Source organism: Perissodus microlepis, chromosome 7 (assembly GCF_051167445.1).
Source record: "Perissodus microlepis isolate ML-2025 ecotype Zambia chromosome 7, ASM5116744v1, whole genome shotgun sequence".
Lineage (NCBI taxonomy): Eukaryota > Metazoa > Chordata > Actinopteri > Cichliformes > Cichlidae > Perissodus > Perissodus microlepis.
Window position 1 is genome coordinate 58219019 of NC_140467.1, and position 20291 is coordinate 58239309.

Consider the following 20291-nt stretch of genomic DNA (forward strand, 5'->3'; position numbering starts at 1 on the left):
TATGTTTCTTTCTTACATGAAAGAAACACAGAAAGCATAGCAGGGTTGTTGTTATTATTACTCATTAATTAACAAAAAAATTGAGAATATTATTGTAGAACTATTACAAAATACTATAGTGAGATATGTATATTCTTTAAGAAAATCCATGCTACCAAGTTCAAATTTAAGGCCAGAGTTGAACTCAAAAGGTAAAATAGAAACAATGAATTGTATTTCATACTTGAGACAACTCCAATTCATATGAGACAAATTTCATTAAAACAGAGTGAACAGCAAGGGTGGCAATCTGAAAACTGAAGGTTGCTTTTGTAGAACCTCCAGGGGACCTTCAAGAATGTTCCCAGATGTTTCCCTAAAGGTTATTTAAAATAAACAAAAAAAAAAAACAAACTTAAGGGAACCTCCAGGAAAAGCTTCCTAAAGGTTTTCTTCTAGAATGTTTTCACATTTTGGAGAACATTCTAATTGAGTAAGGTTGTGCTTTGCTGGGTGAAAGTGTGAAAATTTTACAATTTTTCCAAGTGCGCTCGAGAGCATATCTAGTTTTAGGAAAGTGACAGGAGCAACTAAAATCTAACGAGTTCTGCCTTAGAGAGGTAGTTTTTGCACCTTGCTTACAAACAGACGAGACGACACCTGTTACATACCGGAGTCAGCTTTGTTTTTGTTTTTGTTTTACTTACTTTTGCACTCCGTTTTTAAATAGTTGAGAAATCCGTCACATCCTTTTCACCAGGGGGCGCTGTGGCCCGGCTATCCACTGGAAGGTCTCGTTCCTCATTTTCACCCCGGCAGCCAGCGGCTTTCACATCCGGGCGGCTCTCTTGCGCCTCTTCAATCGCAATCCGCTTCCCTTCCCTGCGCTCTCGACTAGGGGAGGTCCGCAGGTGCAGAAGAATCCCCTTGAATCGTGGGGTCTCCGTGAGCGTGTGGCACCGGGCCTCCGAGGCGCTGCTTACCCCGCACAGCCGATCGCACATGACGCTGTCTCCGCCGATGGTGGTGCACGGCGCCGAGCGCTCCCCGTCGGTGCGACATCCTCGCGCTCAAGTAGCATCGCAGGCTACCGTTAGCTAACATCATCGATCTCTCCGCTACTCCACCCCCTCCTCTCCCCGAGATCGATCCCCGCTGTCGATCCATCACATCGGCTTTCGGTTGGTAGCGAACACCGGCCCACGGTGGGCACCCCTCATTCCCGGACCAGCGCAGGAAGGCCGCCTGTTTCTCCTCGGATTTGGGGCCCGCAAAGAGCAACGTTAGCCTCGGAGTTTAGACTCATAATTTTTAGACCACCGACCTCCTTTCCAGCCCCCTCTGTGGCCTTTCAGGGGTCCGGTTCTTCTCTACCTCAGTGCCCCGATGCTTCCCCGTCCCTGTGTGTAACCTCAGCTGCTAATCACTCCGAGATCCACCACCCCCTCCCCGTCTCTGCTGCTTCTGTTAACCCCACCAAGGAGTGCTGCTCGGCGGGCAGTGACTGCGGCTTTTCCCGGCGGACATCCCTGGTTTTCTCATCATTCCTGCCTCCACTTTTCTGACTCTGGTTGCTTTTCTCTGCACGATAGCTGGCTGGCCAGCTCCGCTTTACACCCACACACGTTATCCCCATTCATACAGTCCCCCACCCCACCCCCCATTTTAGTCTGCCATCCACATCCCAGCAGATCTCCGTGACAGGCGCCCCACGGCACCCGAGCCACGGGTCTCGCCATGCCGGGTCCGGTGGCCGGTAGCAAAGCCCGTGTGTACGCAGACGTCAACACGCTGAAGACCCGCGAGTACTGGGACTACGAGGCCCACGTACCCAACTGGAAGTGAGGACATTTCTGATTACTGCAGCGTGCATGATAATCGTATGATAAGGGATTTCTGTGGAGGGGAAATGTGGCAGATGGGCGTCTATTATTATACATTTAGCTGTGAGGGTGTGATGACACCATGTCTCCCAACCTTCAAGCCTGCTGTTCTTCACTGTCTGACACTTTCCTCCTCCTTACCTCCATCTCTTTCACCTATCCAGCCTGACTTGTATAACATTTTGGCTTGGTATCAGAACCAGAAGTCAGCGGGTAGAACATTTAGAATCAGCTTATAGACTGGCTTAATTGTATGTATCTGGAAAGAAAAATTCATACTCCTGTTTTTCTGGCTGTCCCTATAGCAACCAGGAGGACTACCAGCTGGTTCGAAAGCTGGGCAGAGGGAAGTACAGCGAAGTGTTCGAGGCTATCAACATCACCAACAATGAAAAGGTGGTGGTCAAAATCCTGAAGGTGAGCAGATTGATTGGGACAGCACTGCCATCATGGGCATTTTTATTACATTTTAAAGAATTATTTAATAATTATTTAATAATATTTTATTGCCAAATATATCTGCAAACACTGTTACAGAGCCTTATACTTACAATACCACCAGTTGTGAAAAGCTATTAGATAAATACACAGACTGTATATAAAAGGTGGGAGAATTCTGTGTAATGGTGTATGCATTCGCCTATGCTAAAGATCCTGAGTTCGATCCCAACAGGAAATAAAAATTTCTCGGGCATTGCATTAAGTCAGATATGTGGATCTACCTGCTGTAGTGAGCCCTTGTGAATAGGGGAGTAGCTAAAAGTAGCTTTTGGTACTTAAATACTACATTTTCAACAAAACTCAGGGATAAACTTGTTATAGCACATTTAAATCCATATCAGATCAATCCATTAAAAATGCTCCTAAATCAACAGCACAAATGAGGGTGAGAGAGCTGTTGGCTACAGCTCTTTGCATTGAGGTGCATTTCACCCCTATATAGTTGTTATGAAAATGGATTTTAGCTCTTGAGAACAAAACAGTCTCCTGTAGCACAAAGCAAACATCCTTATTTTTGCTGTAAAGTTTGGTAATTTAACATGGAAGCCTTTTGGGATCGATTTACTTCTGGAACAGGCCTCAAGTGGCCATTTAAGGAACTGCAGTTTTTGGCCGTGGAGATTTCTGCTTCAATTAATGTGAATTTTAAGAAAACCTCAAAGCAGAGTTTGACCAGCTGATGATGTATGACCACATAAATAATTGTTAAATTAATGAATAATGAAGATATAGCTTTTTTTTAGTCTTGAGTATTTCCTGAATAATTAGTCTTTTGCTAGGCTAGGCAGGTTATTTCAAACATCCCTTTGCCTGAGTACGTTTTCCACCTCCTCCTGGAAGATCCTGAGGTGCTCCCAGACCAGATGAGATGTCTAGTTTCTCCAGCGAATTTTAGGTCAGTTGTGCGTGCCCTGAAAACCACCAAAGGAAGGCACCTACCACGCTTGGGGCAGCAACTCTTCCCCCATCATTTTGCAGCAGAGAAACCTGGCCTCAGTCATGGTGTTGCTGACTCTCATCCCAGCTGCTTAAATGAACCCAAAGACATAATTCTTAAAATTGTGGCAGCGTGAAAGGATTATTTTTTGTCTTAAACCCTGCTAATGTGCTGAGACCGTGTAAGCTGAAAATAGATGCACCTTAGCTTTCCAGTTTTCCTGCATTTGTCAAGTTTAGATTACATGTTTGTTGAATTAGTGATTAAAAAAACTCCAACAATAGAGTCCAAAGTGAGATGTTTGATTTTTTTTCCTGACAAACATTTTGCCAGATGGAAAAAAAAAAACTAAACTTGGGCCGCTCTGCCCGATCGCCTAAACAGCTCACGGGCCAGTGATGGCAGCTCTGGGTCATTCAGTCACTGCTGATCTGGAGCTAATTGCAGCCCTGCAGTTAAGCCAGCGAGCAAAGCCCCCTGCTGCTTTTGGAAAATCCCAGATGAAGATTAACGAAGTTGGTTCCAGCAGGATGATGATGTGTGGTTACTGTGCTGCAGAGAACTGCCAAACATTTGCATCACATCAGTAATAAATATAACTAATGATAAAGGCAAATATGGGAAATAACCAAACTCCTTAAATTAAGTGCTGACACAAAGCTCCATTTGTAAGACGTCGGTGGTGCTAACACTAAAACCGGCTTGGATTGACTGGCTCTACTACTGCTGCCTCACTACTGGTGGATTAAGCTAATTGAGTACACAACATTCACATATCCAAGTCATTTGAGCCCTTCTTAAAAACAGCCAGTAGAGTCTTCTTTTTCTGCTCGGATCACAGCATAAATATCTAGATTTCTAGCTGTAGACCCTGCGTTTGATTCGTTTTTGTCTTGTCACAGTTAGTAGTCACTATTTAACATGGTTACTAAACAACTATATGACTAAGTGCAAGAGGTCTAACCCCTAAAAAAATTGAGTGATGCCTGTGACAGATGAGGATTAGCTGACAGTCACTTAAATGGAAACCTCAGACTGAGTGAAGCTAAGAGATGCTGAAGAATGCAGCAGCAGCAGCGACAGTGCAAGCAGAGTCAGCAGATATGAGGCTGGAGTGAGAAGAAGCAGCAGGGCAGCAAACCTTTCAGATTTTACATCTTTTCCTCTGCTGTTTTTCATTTATTCTGAGATTGCTCTGTTAAATCTTTTTATTAAATCTGGCTGTTTTGTTTTTCATGCTTGTTTTAGCCGGTCAAGAAGAAGAAGATCAAGCGAGAGATCAAAATCCTGGAGAACTTGCGAGGAGGGACCAATATCATCCGTCTGGTGGACACAGTGAAAGACCCAGTGGTAGGCTTGCTAATAGCATGTTTATGTTTTTATGAAGTGTCAAAATGAATCGAGATGTAAAACTAGGGCTAGAGTATGAGCAGCCACAATGTCAGCCAGAGATGCAGCTACTAGATTAAAGCTCCGTCTTTCTGCCTTCTTTGTTTCCCCGTCATTCTCTCAAGAAAACAAACTGTCCCAAGCTCACAGCATTATGAATAATTACATTTATATTAGGTCTTTGATTTAATGTCAGTCAAATAAGGGATGCGCCATTCTCACTGTTACTTTCCCCCAGATTAAAATGAGTAAACCGGGCGGACTGGAACCATTTTTTTCAGCTACAAGTTGGTGTCAGTTTAGAGGCTGCAGTGTTTACCTTGAATACTTCCAAGGCAGCCATGTTGTTCTTCCCATTGTATGTTTGGAAAATTGCTGCACTTCTTGGTGAATTGCATTTGCTGACTGTCGGTGAGTGGAGAAGTGTGAAACTAATGGTACAAAAAGATTTTGTAGTATGTTTCAGCTCCATATGTATTCACACTGTTGTATTATTATTACAGCAAGTTCCCTCTTGTTTTGTTTTCTTTCGGGGCGGTGTTGAGCCAGAAGGAAGCAAACGCTAGCTGCTCTGGTTAGAAATATGCAACTGTAGGTTTTCTGGTTGCATCACACAGAAATGCATGTAAAGGATGATTTGCTTCGCCTCATAAGCGCCCCAGCACCACTGACAAGGTGAAGACGTTCAGTTTGGTGACGAAAATGATCTAAAGCGAGGCTGTTGTGGCGTTTCATTTGCCTCTGAAGACGGATGGTTGAGCTGGGAGTGACTTTACTCTCAAACTGTATTCCAGTAGTGAAGTTGGAAAAGCAAGGAAAACATGATTTGCTTTGCTCCTTAGTGAGGTCGAGCTCTTTGTGCATCAGTAGAAATACAACACGGTGCTCTTTTTGTGCTTAAAAAGGTGCTGCAGCACATTCACGGATAGTGCCTGATCAATGCTCTGCGTACGGCTCATTTAGCGAGTCACAAATGCGCTGCTCTGACTCGAAATCCTACTTCAGGGGGCATTGCAGTTGAAAACTGGGAAGTTACACTTCAGCTGGAACTCAGTGTAGCGTATGAGCTCGTGGCTACAGCTGCCTGTGGCACTGAAACAGCCATGGTCTCTATCATGCTAAATTCTATACATCAGTATAATTAAAACTTATGAGTTATAAAACAAAATAAATAAATAACCTCCATGCAGTCGTCATAAAGGGGTAAAGTAGCCATAGAAACCAGCGCCATCGTCATAGCAAGCTTGTTTGCCTGCTGCTGTGAAGTTGGATATTTTAACACGGCCAGCTGTGTGAAATCATTGCTTCTCTTTTGTTTTGTTTTTGCCTCAAGTGGCCATTTGAGGAACTGCAACTTTTCTTTTTAGCACCTGGATCGCTGGTTTATTGTGGCATCGTGTGCTCACCTGAGCATTTGTTTGTTCGCATGACAAATACAGCAGGAAGCCCCTTACGACATCGTTGTCTTTAGCAAATGATAGACTCTGTGTCGGCACGAGAAACAAAGTAATCTTATAATTCCAGTTTTGCTGTAATTACCGTGTGATTGTTTTGGCTCTCAGCTTCCCATCGGACCTAAAATTTGTGGCGTTTTAATTTTTGTTTTGTAGTCAACAGAAGTTACAGGAGTTTTATCATTTGACCACTTATTTGTTTCTATATTCTGTGTTTTCAATCTGAAATCCACCGCGACGACCAGACTGGATATCTCCTTTTTACGATTTTCTGAGCTGGGACACATCAACCGACCAGGAAGGAAGGATATTTTTAGGCAGTGGAAATGCTCTGACTAAGCCAGGAGGCCTTGTTCCAGTGCAGCGGTGGGAACCCTGCGGGGTCCTTTGTCTGTTTGTTCCTGTGAACTTCATTGGGTTAGAAAATGATCATTGTATGCACAGCTTTTTGAGTGCACGGCTGAGTATCAGGGATGATTCAAGTGGTTGTATCGTTCGTCCTGTTTGGGTTGAAATCACACGGTGGGGGCTGCCAAATCACTGGTTTATCAGGTGATTGAATCAGAAATAAGCGTATTCCTGATTTATATATTTCTCTCTCTGTGGTGTTAATTGTTTGTTTTTCCTCCTGATTTCTCTCCACACCCTTCTCATGCTCTCTGTGGTGGCTGTATAGTCCAGAACGCCAGCACTCGTCTTTGAATGCATCAATAACACAGACTTCAAGGTACAGTCCTCGCCTCTTTCCTTCATTGCTCGGTGCCAAGTCTCTCATAGCTGTGTTGCAATCAGTAAGGCTGAAAGAGCAGCAAACCTCAGTGCTTATTTGTGTTATTTTTTCCCCCTGCAGGAGTTGTACCAGAAGTTGACAGATTACGATATCCGTTTCTATATGTATGAACTACTGAAGGTGAGACATCTCAGCTTTAGCAAACATCGTGGTTTTGTTTTGGATGCTTACATTATTCTACTTTACAGAAACAAAATAATTTCACAAAAACCAAAAACTACCAGTGTCAGTATTGTTAGCCCCTCGTCTCCTGACCAGTTCTGATGGTATTCTGGCACGGACCTTGGTCTTCAGTTCACCCCGCAGATCTCAAGTCAGGACTTTGTGCAGGCCAGTCAGTAACGTTCACTTTGGTCTTCTAGAAATCGTTCTTCATCAGGAGCTACATATGTTTTGGGTTGCTGTTGTGTAGGAAGACAAAGCGATGACCCAGACCCAGTTTCACTCCTGACTGCTTGAGGGTTTTTTGAAAATCTTCACAGGTCCTTCTTCCTTTTCTTGATTCCTTCCACCTCGACGAGATTCCCGGTTCCAGACTCGCCAACCTCCGCTGTGGGGACGGTGCTTTTCCTCCAAATATAAGCAGTGTCTCTCTGCAGTATATATAAACTTTCTTTAGGTCATTAAAGTTTTAAACTTTAAATTTGATGATTAACCTAATTTTACAAGCTTTGAGTATTACCAATTCAAAGGAGGTCATTTCGCAGCAGTGTGTTTTCTTATGGCTTAATGAAAAGGTCTGTTTTTCAGGGGGCTAATAATATTGTCTATAATATTTCTGTTATAGAAATAATTAATGCTGTCTAAAGAAAACTAGTGAGTTTAGAAATGCTATCTTGAAAATCTGTTTTGTTTACCAAAAAAAGAGGCACTTTAATACGTTTTTATGTTGGTGTGTATGTATGTGTGTCAGGCTCTGGACTACTGTCACAGTATGGGAATCATGCATCGTGATGTCAAACCTCACAATGTGATGATCGACCACCAGTTGAGAAAGGTAGGCAGTGCTCTGTGTAGTCTTATTTTGTTCTCCCCTCACACCCCCACACTCACCCTCCCTCACTGGTTATTTTCACCACGGCTTTTCATTCCCGTCTTTTGTTATCTCTTTTTTTTTTTTTTCTTCCCCATTTTGAAAAGGAGTTGTTATTGCATTAGCGTGGGCTTTCAAATACGCAGCATCCCTGCGTGAGTGCATTAGGCATGAGAACCTTAAAATAAACACAGATGTAATTTCCATCTACGTAAATGTCAGGCTCACTGCACACTGTTGGTGCATTTTCATTAGCTATTAGAATCAGATAATTAAAGCGTTTATGATCATCAGTCTGCGGATGCCTCCGGTCACTTTTTATAGGTTATGATGTTACTTAAAAAACAAGACCTTTCCAACTCTCTCGGTTACTTCTGACAGCATGTACAGGGAGTGCAGAATTATTAGGCAAATGAGTATTTTGTCCACATCATCCCCTTCATGCATGTTGTCTTACTCCAAGCTGTATAGGCTCGAAAGCCTACTACCAATTAAGCATATTAGGTGATGTGCATCTCTGTAATGAGAAGGGGTGTGGTCTAATGACATCAACACCCTATATCAGGTGTGCATAATTATTAGGCAACGTCCTTTCCTTTGGCAAAATGGGTCAAAAGAAGGACTTGACAGGCTCAGAAAAGTCAAAAATAGTGAGATATCTTGCAGAGGGATGCAGCAGTCTCAAAATTGCAAAGCTTCTGAAGCGTGATCATCGAACAATCAAGCGTTTCATTCAAAATAGTCAACAGGGTCGCAAGAAGCGTGTGGAAAAACCAAGGCGCAAAATAACTGCCCATGAACTGAGAAAAGTCAAGCGTGCAGCTGCCAAGATGCCACTTGCCACCAGTTTGGCCATATTTCAGAGCTGCAACATCACTGGAGTGCCCAAAAGCACAAGGTGTGCAATACTCAGAGACATGGCCAAGGTAAGAAAGGCTGAAAGACGACCACCACTGAACAAGACACACAAGCTGAAACGTCAAGACTGGGCCAAGAAATATCTCAAGACTGGTTTTTCTAAGGTTTTATGGACTGATGAAATGAGAGTGAGTCTTGATGGGCCAGATGGATGGGCCCGTGGCTGGATTGGTAAAGGGCAGAGAGCTCCAGTCCGACTCAGACGCCAGCAAGGTGGAGGTGGAGTACTGGTTTGGGCTGGTATCATCAAAGATGAGCTTGTGGGGCCTTTTCGGGTTGAGGATGGAGTCAAGCTCAACTCCCAGTCCTACTGCCAGTTTCTGGAAGACACCTTCTTCAAGCAGTGGTACAGGAAGAAGTCTGCATCCTTCAAGAAAAACATGATTTTCATGCAGGACAATGCTCCATCACACGCGTCCAAGTACTCCACAGCGTGGCTGGCAAGAAAGGGTATAAAAGAAGAAAAACTAATGACATGGCCACCTTGTTCACCTGATCTGAACCCCATTGAGAACCTGTGGTCCATCATCAAATGTGAGATTTACAAGGAGGGAAAACAGTACACCTCTCTGAACAGTGTCTGGGAGGCTGTGGTTGCTGCTGCACGCAATGTTGATGGTGAACAGATCAAAACACTGACCGAATCCATGGATGGCAGGCTTTTGAGTGTCCTTGCAAAGAAAGGTGGCTATATTGGTCGCTGATTTGTTTTTGTTTTGTCTTTGAATGTCAGAAATGTATATTTGTGAATGTGGAGATGTTATATTGGTGTCACTGGTAAAAATAAATAATTGAAATGGGTATATATTTGTTTTTTGTTAAGTTGCCTAATAATTATGCACAGTAATAGTCACCTGCACACATAGATATCCCCCTAAAATAGCTAAAACTAAAAACAGACTAAAAACTACTTCCAAAAACATTCAGCTTTGATATTAATGAGTTTTTTGGGTTCATTGAGAACATGGTTGTTGTTCAATAATAAAATTATTCCTCAAAAATACAACTTGCCTAATAATTCTGCACTCCCTGTAGTCCTACGTATATGTGAAGGACTATGGATCTATTTTCTGTCGAGAGTCGCTTGCTCCCGAGTGCCGTTCTCCAGAGCGAGAGCTTTATAGATGGAACAGGGATAAAATGTGGTTAAACTAAAGAAGAGTAAAAAGTAAGACTGAGATTGTGCAAAGTGTAATAATAAATATGTACATGATAAAGAAAGAAGCAGTCTAAAGTCTGCCTGGACAAATTTTGTGGGCATGCTACAGTCAAGTCTTAAAATGAGTCCTGTGGGAAAAACGAGGTGCTCTTTGCTGCTTCTATATGAATTATGAGGATAAGTAACAGAATGCACCTGAGTGGTCATCAGCAAATAGGAGCGCTTCTATTAAAACAGACATTTTTTGCAGTGTGCTGGTCTGGAGCATTCGGGTGTATGAATGCACCTGCAACCCACAGGCTACATCTCAGTCTACAGGCCTCAGTCAGCATATTAAAGGTTAAAGTTCATGACAGCACAATTAGACAAACATTGAATCAGGTGTGGCTTGTTTGGAAGTGTTACCAGGAGAGAATACGGTGGCCCTGAGAGGTCAAACAGACTGCAACATAAGAAGACACCAGCAAATAGAAAAATTGTAAAAGCTCACAAACCTCTGGGGACCAAATAACATTACAGAACAGTGGCGGAAGTGGCATGCTAACAGTAAACAGCTAATGGCAAACATGTATGTACAGTATTATATGAATATGTGATTCAAACACACATTGCATCTTTTCTCATTCACAGCACGGTTGAACTTTCTGCTTTGAGTCTTTTTGTTTCTGTCACTTCTGCCGCTGGACCGTCAAGTTATTGTGTCCCGAGAAACACTTTCTGTTGTGCTAAATTCAACTTTTGTTGTGTTTTGTGCGCTTTCGCAGTGTTTGTCTATTTTCTGGTGGTTTCTTAAGTCGCGGTATATTTGACGTCTCAGGGCCACTGTAGGAAAGGATGTTCTCTATAAAACAAGAACATCGCAGCATGGTTTAGGTCTGTAAAGTTGAATGTGAACAGAAGAGATCGAAGTGAAAACGCTTGGTCACAACGTACAGCAAAGACAGCATATCAGCACAAATACCGCATATGCACTTTGGCGACAGTGGGAAGGAAAAATGTGAAGCGATTTGCCAATTTGGCCCAAATTGGAATAGAATAATGATCTCGAGCACAGCAGGATTGCTGAAAAAGAAAAGAATCCAGGTGCTGCAGTGGTCCAGTCAAAGTCCAGACCTCAACCTGATGCTGTGTCAGCACCTTAAGAGAGCCATGCATAAACAAATACCTGCAAATGCACTGAACCAACACTGAACGGAAGAAAAGGCCAAAATTCCTCCAAAGCGAGACTGATGAAGTCATCAAAACATTAAAATTCCTGTATGCTCAGAGCAAAGTCATATTTAACTCTGACACATTTGGCATTTACAAGCCTTCACTGGGAAGTTAAATACATTTAATGCCCCAGAAAGCCTGCTTTCTAATAATGTATTCACAATAGGAATCATTGACTAGTTTGACATTTCTACATTTTAAAGCCAGTAATATCTATATATCAGATAAGAAATTACATGTTTTATTTGTTTACATCGTGGGGTTTTTTTTTGTGTGAAAGCAGTAGCAGATCCTGTTTCCTGATTGAAAACAAATCGTTTTTTAATGTTGCAACTTATGTAGGTCGAACTGCGATCTTGAGTTTACTCAGAAACAGCAGCATCGCGGGAATAAAATCTGATGACAGAAGGAAAAAAAAAATGGGTTGCTGCAGAAGTGACAGAAATCAAATTCATCAAAAAATGTTGCCAACAGTTAGCATAACAAAAATATCCAAAGGATGTCATCCTCTGTCAGTAAGACGTCTCAAAGGCACACAGGCATTTCCAGCGGTGCCACAAGGAAATGAGCAGCAATGTGAAGCTGAAATGCAGAAATCTGCGTGCAGCAGACGAAAAGCCGACTTCCCCTTGAAACGTGGAGATGTTCGGAACAAGTTGAGTGTGGACTTGCAGCCAAAAAGCCTTTTCTCTGAACTGGCAACAAAGTGCTCAAACTCTGCTACACACACAAAGCTCGAGAGCAGAAAAATGACAGCAGGGAGTCAAAATTTGAAGTATTTGGTTTGAACAGCCCACATTTTGTTCAGTGAGCTGGAGGGCACTACAAGGACGGGTTTCTGCAGGGAACAGTGGAGCTCAGTGGAGGCTATGCTCGGCAGAATAAGTGCTCTGTGGAAAGAAATTCAGACTGCGGGTTTATCTTTATTACAAGAAAAGAAAAACAGACTGTAAGATGTCCAGTAGGGGGCAGCAGGCTCATATAGATGTGACTTCACCCAATTTACCCTTAAATTGCATTAACAGGATGTGTCTCTGCTGTGTGTGTTTTTTAGCTACGTCTTATAGATTGGGGTTTGGCAGAGTTTTACCACCCGTCCCAGGAGTACAACGTCAGAGTGGCCTCGCGATACTTCAAAGGCCCCGAACTCCTCGTGGACTACCAGGTAACACGCACACTGTTTTCTCACATGCGGATAATTGAGATGTCTGTTTTGTCCTCATCTGCAGTGCTGTTTGATGATTGTGTGTTCCAGATGTATGATTACAGTCTAGACATGTGGAGCCTGGGCTGCATGCTGGCCAGTATGATCTTTCAGAAAGAGCCCTTCTTCCATGGACAAGACAACTACGATCAGGTGCCTGTCACACAAATTTTTATACGAGATGAGACAAAAGAGTAAACATTAAAAACTGATTCCATGCACACTTGCGTTAAAACACTCAGAGGGTCTGCCTCGGCTCATGGCACAAACACACAGCTGTTTGTGGTGTCCTTTTCTCAGCTAAAGGTACTTTTTGTAATTACTTTTTGTAAAATGTAATTCAACCTTTCACCACCAGGGGTCCTCATTTTACCAGAAAGTTTCAGTGCAGTTGCTCATTCTGATTTGGCTTCTGTGGGGAACCTTTGTAGAGCCTACAATGTAACCTGTGTAATAGACGATGTAGTGAGATCGTGTCCTGATGTTTTCATATGTGGCACTAACTTATAAACCAATAAATGACACGGTTTGTCGCTGAAGCATAATTGGGCGTAATAAATGCAGTAATTGGTCTGAGTTTCCCACAGTTTGGTAGCATAGACTATATATTAAAAGATGGAGGTAACCACTGTCTTAAAGCTTGTGTGTTACATTTTTAATGTTTTGGAAGGTGTTAAAAGTCTGCTCTGACATTTATGCTCTTCCACTGTTGTTTTTTCCAGCTGGTGCGAATTGCCAAAGTCCTGGGGACAGACGAGCTCTTTGGCTACCTGCGTAAATACCACATTGAGCTAGACCCACGCTTCAAGGACCTCCTAGGACAGTAAGTTCACTCGGCCTCTTGGATTCTCTTCATTTGAGAAGCGCTGTCAAGTTTATTTATACATGAAAATGACAGAGTTGACCAGATTGCTGTACATTAAAAGTATATTGCCTCAAGAAAAATGACCTGCACTCAGTGTTGTAAGATGACAAATCTAGAGAAAGACAATTGATCAACTCATAAAAGACAATAAAATAAAATAAAACAACAAGGGAAATAAAATGAAAGCAAAACAACACAAACATTAAACAAATAAAATGTAATTGTCTATAAGGATGCTACGCGTGATCCAAATGCCAAGATGAATAAATGTCTTGTTAATAAAGATTTAAATGTGTGTACCGTCTGAGCTGTACGGATATGGAGAGATGGATTATTCCATAGACCTGGTGCTAAGAGCAACTGGGTAGGTGACCTCAGAGTACTTACAGGTGTGTGAATGTGACGTTCAAAGCTTTAAAAGTAAGCAATAAAATCTTAAAATCAATTCAAAAACGGAAAGAGAACCAATTAAGAGATGGCAGAATCAGGGTTATGTGTTTGTGCTTTTTAATACCAGTAGAGAGGCAAGCTGCCGCATTCTGGACTAACTGGACCAAAGATGACTGTTCGATACCAAAGGGAATTACAGTAGTGCAGGTGGGAAGTGATTGAAAACATCAATAACCTTTTCCAGGTCATTTTGCAAGAGATAAGGTTTTACTTTGGCAGTGATTCTGAGTTGATAAAAGTAAATTATAGAGACAGTCCTTATTTGTTGATCCATTTTTAAAAAAACTTATCAAAAATCATGCCCAGGTTTGTTTGTTTTTTTTTATTACAGCAGCATGACAGTAACGAGCCGAATGACTCGGCGTGTCAGAAGAGTTGATTGAGGGGTGAAATTTACCAAAGCAAATAACCTCGGGCTTTCTTTCATTAAGATATAAGAAATTTATCATCACACAGAACTTAATGTTGCTAAGAAAGTTGAACTGATGCTCCCTTCGATCTGCTATTCAATTGAATGAGGATATATGCCTGGATGTTATTAGCAAAGCAGTGGAAAGAAAAATTATGTTTTCTAAAGGTCAAACTTAGAGGCAACATATACAATGAAAAAAGAAGTGGGCCCAGGATGCACCCCTGAGGCACTCCATAAGTGAAAGGTGCTGTTGTAGAAGAAGAATCTCCCACATGTACAGAGAAACTTCTATTCTTTATGATTTGAAGTCAGAAGCATGCCTTTGATTCCAACTTGTACAGCAGCTCTTGTCAAATCATGTTGAATGTAACGTAGAAATGGAAACTGAATACAGCCAGAAAGTATCTTAGTGATAAAATAATACACCTGGTGCATGAAAGTTTTTATTTTTTAAGTGCGTCCTGAGGTGAGGTTTGGAAAAAATGGAAACATGTTTGTCGTCGTTTGTCTGCAGGCAGAGCAGGAAGCGCTGGGAACAGTTTGTGCAGACGGAGAATCAGCACTTGGTGAGCCCCGAAGCTCTGGACCTGCTGGACAAGCTGCTACGATACGATCACCAACAGAGACTGACCGCCACAGAGGCCATGGAGCATCCCTACTTCTGTAGGTTTAACCTGTGTTTTTTGGGTTTAATGACTCTAAATCAAAAGGAAATCTATTATTCTCAGAGATATTCTGGTTTTTAAACATGGTTCACTTTCCCCTCGCTCCTGCAGACCCTGTAGTGAAGGAGCAGTCTTTGTCGAATTCTGACAGCAACATGGTTTCCAGTGGCAACACTACAGCGCGATGAAACACAGGTAACGGCTTAAAGAACATCATCAGAACTCATCAGTGAGGAGTTGAAAGCACACACAGAAGTCCAAACAATAATCAGATGAAGTTTTCACGTGTGCTCAGATTTTAAGTTTAATTTTTCGCTGTAGAAAAAAAGTTTTTTCCCACGCAGAGTGTACAGCGGATGTTAATGTTGTCACTTATTACGGAATCAAACTCAAAGTATTGTTTGTACTTCCGAGCTTTAAACGCTGCATGGTTGTACTGTTTACCACACTCCATATTATCCATTGTTGATCTACACACGTGTTTGTTGCTGCCACGGACGTCGCACGCTGTCGTTGTCGTGTCATTGTCATGAGACACTCTCAAACAAAATGACAGTTTAGTAACGCAACGTGCTTACAGGAAAGTAACAGTAATCTAATTACTTTTTTGCAATAGTAACCCCTTTACACGTTACTTGAGAAAAAGTAATCAGATTACTGCCCATCTCTGGTCCCTGTGGGGAAATTTAATTTCAGCGAAAGTAACCTGACATCGCATAAAAGCAGTCGTCATAAAGCAGACAGAATGGTTTGACTCTCTTTGCATCGTAGGCCAGACCAGCTGAGTAGCACCGTGCAGACAGTAGTAGATTTAAGGAAGAGGCAAGTGGATGCCTCACATCACTCACAATATTGTTTGCCTTGCTCCACACACAGTCCCTATAGATGCTTTCTAAGCTTGGTAATGTAATTCCCAGCAACTTACCAGCAATTGATCCCGTATGTCTAATTGACTTTTCTGTGCCTCAGAGCAACTTCCAAACCAATAGATGATACAGAAAGTCAACACACTTTCAATAAAAGCACAGTAGAACATGTGCAGCATGTTGGAATCCACCTTTCCCGGGCAGACGGTCCAAACTTTTATTAACACATTTAAGATGCTCTCACGACTCCCAAACATGAAAGCAAACTCACTGTGCTTTTACCGCCATATCCAAAATTAGCTGAAAAAGGTGGATGCACACATTAAACGTGGCCAAAATCTTCAGTAATGAGGTAACAAGGAGTTTGCACAAGGATAATCCCCAGGAGCAAAAGGCTCAGGTTGGCTCTGTGTGATGTCAGTGTCTGAAAAAGGTGGACTAAAGCAACTCGTTTGGGGTGGAGGATGACCTGAGGGCATGTAGTAGGCCTCAGAATCAGATAAATATGTAACTAATTAGGAATCGGTATTATCTTTTCGGTCAAAAATTCAGATTCTCCTAATTGTCAGGTTTCATCCAGGTGTCTGCAAGAATGAATTTAAGTGTGAAAAGTCAAAGGACAAGTTGGTTATCAATAATGAGCATATCGTGATTTAATTTGGCATGCGGTGAGCTAATGGCATCCTCATAAAGGCTGCCAATCGTGAAGCTCCGTGAAGGTGCCTCATTTCCTTGTTACTTGGAAACAGAAAGTGGAAGGCGACAGGTATTGGCGCTACAGCTGCCCGTCACGAATGAGCTAACTGCAGCGTGCTGTCAGTGTGGTTTTACAAACGATGAAATCCTCGTGTTACGGCTTTATTATCAGCACAACACCAGTGTTTATGTTTGTTATACATCGATAACTCCCTGATGATGTCTGTGTCTTCTGCTTTAAAGAAGCCTGGAAGCGAAACGTCCGTGAGTTGCTGCTTTAATTGATTCGACTCCTCTCACTCGTTCTTTATCTCTCTTCACAGAAGCGGAAAAAGAAGTTTGTTACCTCAACTTTGTACCCGGTTGTGACAGTGACTTTGACAAGTGTACAGTGACAATGGATCAAAGTAACTCTGACCAGTTACACACTCACAGATACACACATCAGTGCAAGCACACCTCTACATGTACAAACACAGATGCAGACGTGTATACATAAACCCTCCTCCTCTGTATCAGTCTGTGATTGGCTTGTCCTGGTTCCCTGTCCAGCAGACCTGACCAGTGAGCTTGAAGCTGCTCCACCCCCTCCACCCATTGTCCCCCTCAGCTGGTCTCTGTCCTCACAGCTCAGTTTCATGTTGGCCAGTGAAGACAAACTACAATTCAGTCCCTCCTCCTCCTCTTTCTGTCCAGCCCTCCTTTATAGCGCCCCCCTCTTTGTTTGCATCAGCATGGAGAATGAACAGGAGCGTGAACCTGTACAGGTCCCGCCCCCGACCCTAACCTGTCTGTCTCCTTCCTGTTTTTTCCTCCCCACCCTCTTCCCCCTTCAGACAGACAGGCATCTTAGCACTACTCCAGATCTGAAAGTGGCATGGTGGACTCTCTCTAGATAGAATGATGATGATGATGACGATGATAATAATATTAATATTAATGAAAATTAAATGATTTTTATTTAGATGAACTGCACGCGTTGTGAGTGATTTTTACTGCTCATTTGTTTTGATATGGGGTGACATTTATTATGATTATTTTATATTTTGGTTAATAAAGGAAAATGGGTTGAGTTAAAGGGTTCCAGTTTACCTAAAATACACAAGATGGCCTTTAACCAAAGATATTTGGGTATTAAAACAACATGTGGTGAACAAAAACTGTGCAGTGCATTTAGTTTTGATGGATAAAAGCCAATGTTAAGGTATTTTAAAGTTACTTTAGCTCGGGATGATGAACTCATTTTACACTGTGGGTCATACAAAGCCCTCTTTGATGTCAAATAATTGCCAATTGATTAGATTTAATGAAATTTAGTGTTTTTCATTTGACAAAATTACACGGAAAATTTACATGTAATCAAATTACTTCCGAGTCAGCATTTTGGGCCAACTTTCAGGTAACGCCCAGACTCTCTCTGTCCAGCCGCCGCCTCCAGCTCTTGTCAGGAGATGCCGAGCGTGTCCTGGGTGCATTAAAGGAAATGGAAAACCTGCACTCAGTGTTGTAAGAGGACACAAACTAAAAGTCGGTGAGTTAATCAACAGAAGTGATGAGGACGTTTGTGCAGTTAGTAACACAAACTTTTAGATGATAGAAAAAATAAAATTTGATGCTTGGGGTTTTAAAAAAAAAAAAGACCAAAGAAAAGGGTACGTTCATTAAATTTGTAGTTTTACAACATCTCAAAACATTTTCAGTTCAATAAAACGCCTTTTGCATGTTCATCATATATTAGTGTATAAAAGTCTTTAACAACCCCTCATTCGTTGCATTTTGCTTCCAAAGAGCCAGACTTTGTATTTTTTAAAGTGGTTTTGAGCAACTTTTCAGGTTGTCACAAAATACACAATTTGTTCCCATTTCTTTAGTGAATTTATGAAAAATACCAAAGGTAACCTAGTTTGAAATTGTGATTCTCAAAGAGCTATTAGCCAAAAACCTGGTATATCGCAGCATGGGGGGGCAGTGTGTCCTTAAAAATGGGAGGAAACCTTTCCTGATGAAGGGAAACAAGGCGAAAAGGCTTAGCGATCCCAAATTACACAAGAACTGGACTGTAAATCAGTGACAACAGGTCTTATGGAGCGATGTGCTGTATTTCCATATAGGTTTCCAATTTTCCCAGCAAAATATAAAGAAATGAGGGGTAGCTCCAAAGTTTTGCACAGTGCTACCGTTTAGCTGATGAGGGGGTATGAGCCTTAATCTTTTGCAGCCTGGTCACTAACTTGTCCTCTGCTGTTTGGTGTTGTCTGTGAAAGTTCTCTGTGTTAAAAACAAAAAAAGTGGCAGAAAGTAAAACCAGTACAAGCTGAAAAATACATAAGTATTCAAAGCATTGAGGAGGACTGCAGTGGCGTGGTAAATATTTGCATATTCAACACGTTTGACATTGCAGTCACTCACCCACCATCACAAATCTGAAATGCTGTAATTGTTCTTTTCAATACTGTGCTAATAAATTGGTTTGATTAGCCAGCAGAACCCTGATATTGCTTCAAATTCACATGACTTTGTCATAGTTAAAACACATGCTCCTGGAATATGTTTGCTGCCTGTATCTGGAGGGCTGCAGGGAGTTATGACTTGCAAATTATGCAAATCTCAATTTGGTGCCCAAAACAGGAAAAGTCACAAATTTCCTGCATGTTTCAAGATAACAGGGAGACAAAATCTTCTTCTTCTGTTCCTCATCTGTTGGTGTTCACTATATAACATTTTTGAAAACATAACATCAAAAGGTTCTGGGAATCTGGGGAAATCAGGAAGACTTTCAGAAATTACAGTTCATGCACAAACCCAGGTTATAGCTCTATCATGCAAAGAAGAAGCCATATGTCCCAAGACCAGGAAAGGCACTGTGTTGTTCATCCTGATTGTCAACACTCAGTTCAAAAGGCCGCATATTTCATGGTATGGGGGTGCAGCTTGCACATCTGGAAAGGCGCCATCGTTGCTGAACAGTATATACAGGTTTTAGCATCTCCAAAAGCTGCAGCTCTTGTGGGGTGCAAGAAATTAACAGTGCTGATCCCAGTGCAGGATCATGTGGGGTCGAAGTTAGTGATGCATGTGGGGAGCAAAGGCTGACCCATGTGGTCCAATTGAACAGACAAATAGCAGAAAAAGTTCATGATGATTCTGATAGAAAGGTACACAGTGCATCGCAGTGTGTCGCATATGAGATGAAGGTGCACCGATGCTGACCCCTGTCCACCACCGAAAGTGGCGACAATGGTCACAACGACAGACAACAACAGGAATGGAAGAAAGTGGCCTGATCTGATGAATAATGTGTTCTTTCACATCCCGTGGATGACTTGGTGGGTTTGCATCGCTTACCTGGGCATCACCTGGCACCACGTACGCTGTAGACCACGTACACTTACGGTGCGGTACTCCCTGATGGATGTGACCTCTTTCAGCAGGGTAATGTGCCCTGCCACAAAGCAAAGATGGTTCAGGAACTGACACAACAATGAGTTTGAGATGTTGACTCGGCCTCCAAATTCCCCAGATCTCAGTCCAATCAAGCATTGGTGGGATGTGCTGGACAAAACAAGTCCAATCCATGGAGGCTCCACATTCACAACTTACAGGACTTAAAGGACTTTATTGGTACGGACTTGGTACCAGATACCCCAGCAAACCTTCAGAGGTCTAGTGGAGTCCATGCTTCCATGGGTCAGGGCTGTTTTGGCAGCAAAAGGTGGACAAATACAATATTAGACAGGTGGTCATAATATGATGTCTGATTGGTGTATGACAACAGCATGGCTTCATAGTAAAAAAAAAAAAAAAGTCTGTGTTCCCCTGACTGGCCAAACCTTTCACCATTTGATGCATCATGAAATACAAAATACACCAAAGAAGAA

The 20291-nt window shown here is 42.2% G+C and overlaps 1 protein-coding gene across 1 annotated transcript; it reads left to right on the plus strand.

The window, feature by feature from the left end:
* Positions 1 to 781: 781 nt before the first annotated feature.
* csnk2a2b (casein kinase 2, alpha prime polypeptide b) lies at positions 782 to 17383 on the plus strand. Its single transcript, XM_084936260.1, has 12 exons — positions 782 to 1820; positions 2168 to 2279; positions 4549 to 4650; positions 6820 to 6870; positions 6994 to 7053; positions 7847 to 7930; positions 12310 to 12420; positions 12511 to 12612; positions 13182 to 13282; positions 14701 to 14849; positions 14963 to 15046; positions 16737 to 17383. The coding sequence occupies exons 1-11, from the start codon at positions 1717 to 1719 to the stop codon at positions 15037 to 15039; spliced, it is 1053 nt and encodes a 350-aa protein (XP_084792386.1). The 5' UTR covers positions 782 to 1716; the 3' UTR covers positions 15040 to 15046; positions 16737 to 17383.
* The last annotated feature ends 2908 nt before the right edge of the window (positions 17384 to 20291 follow it).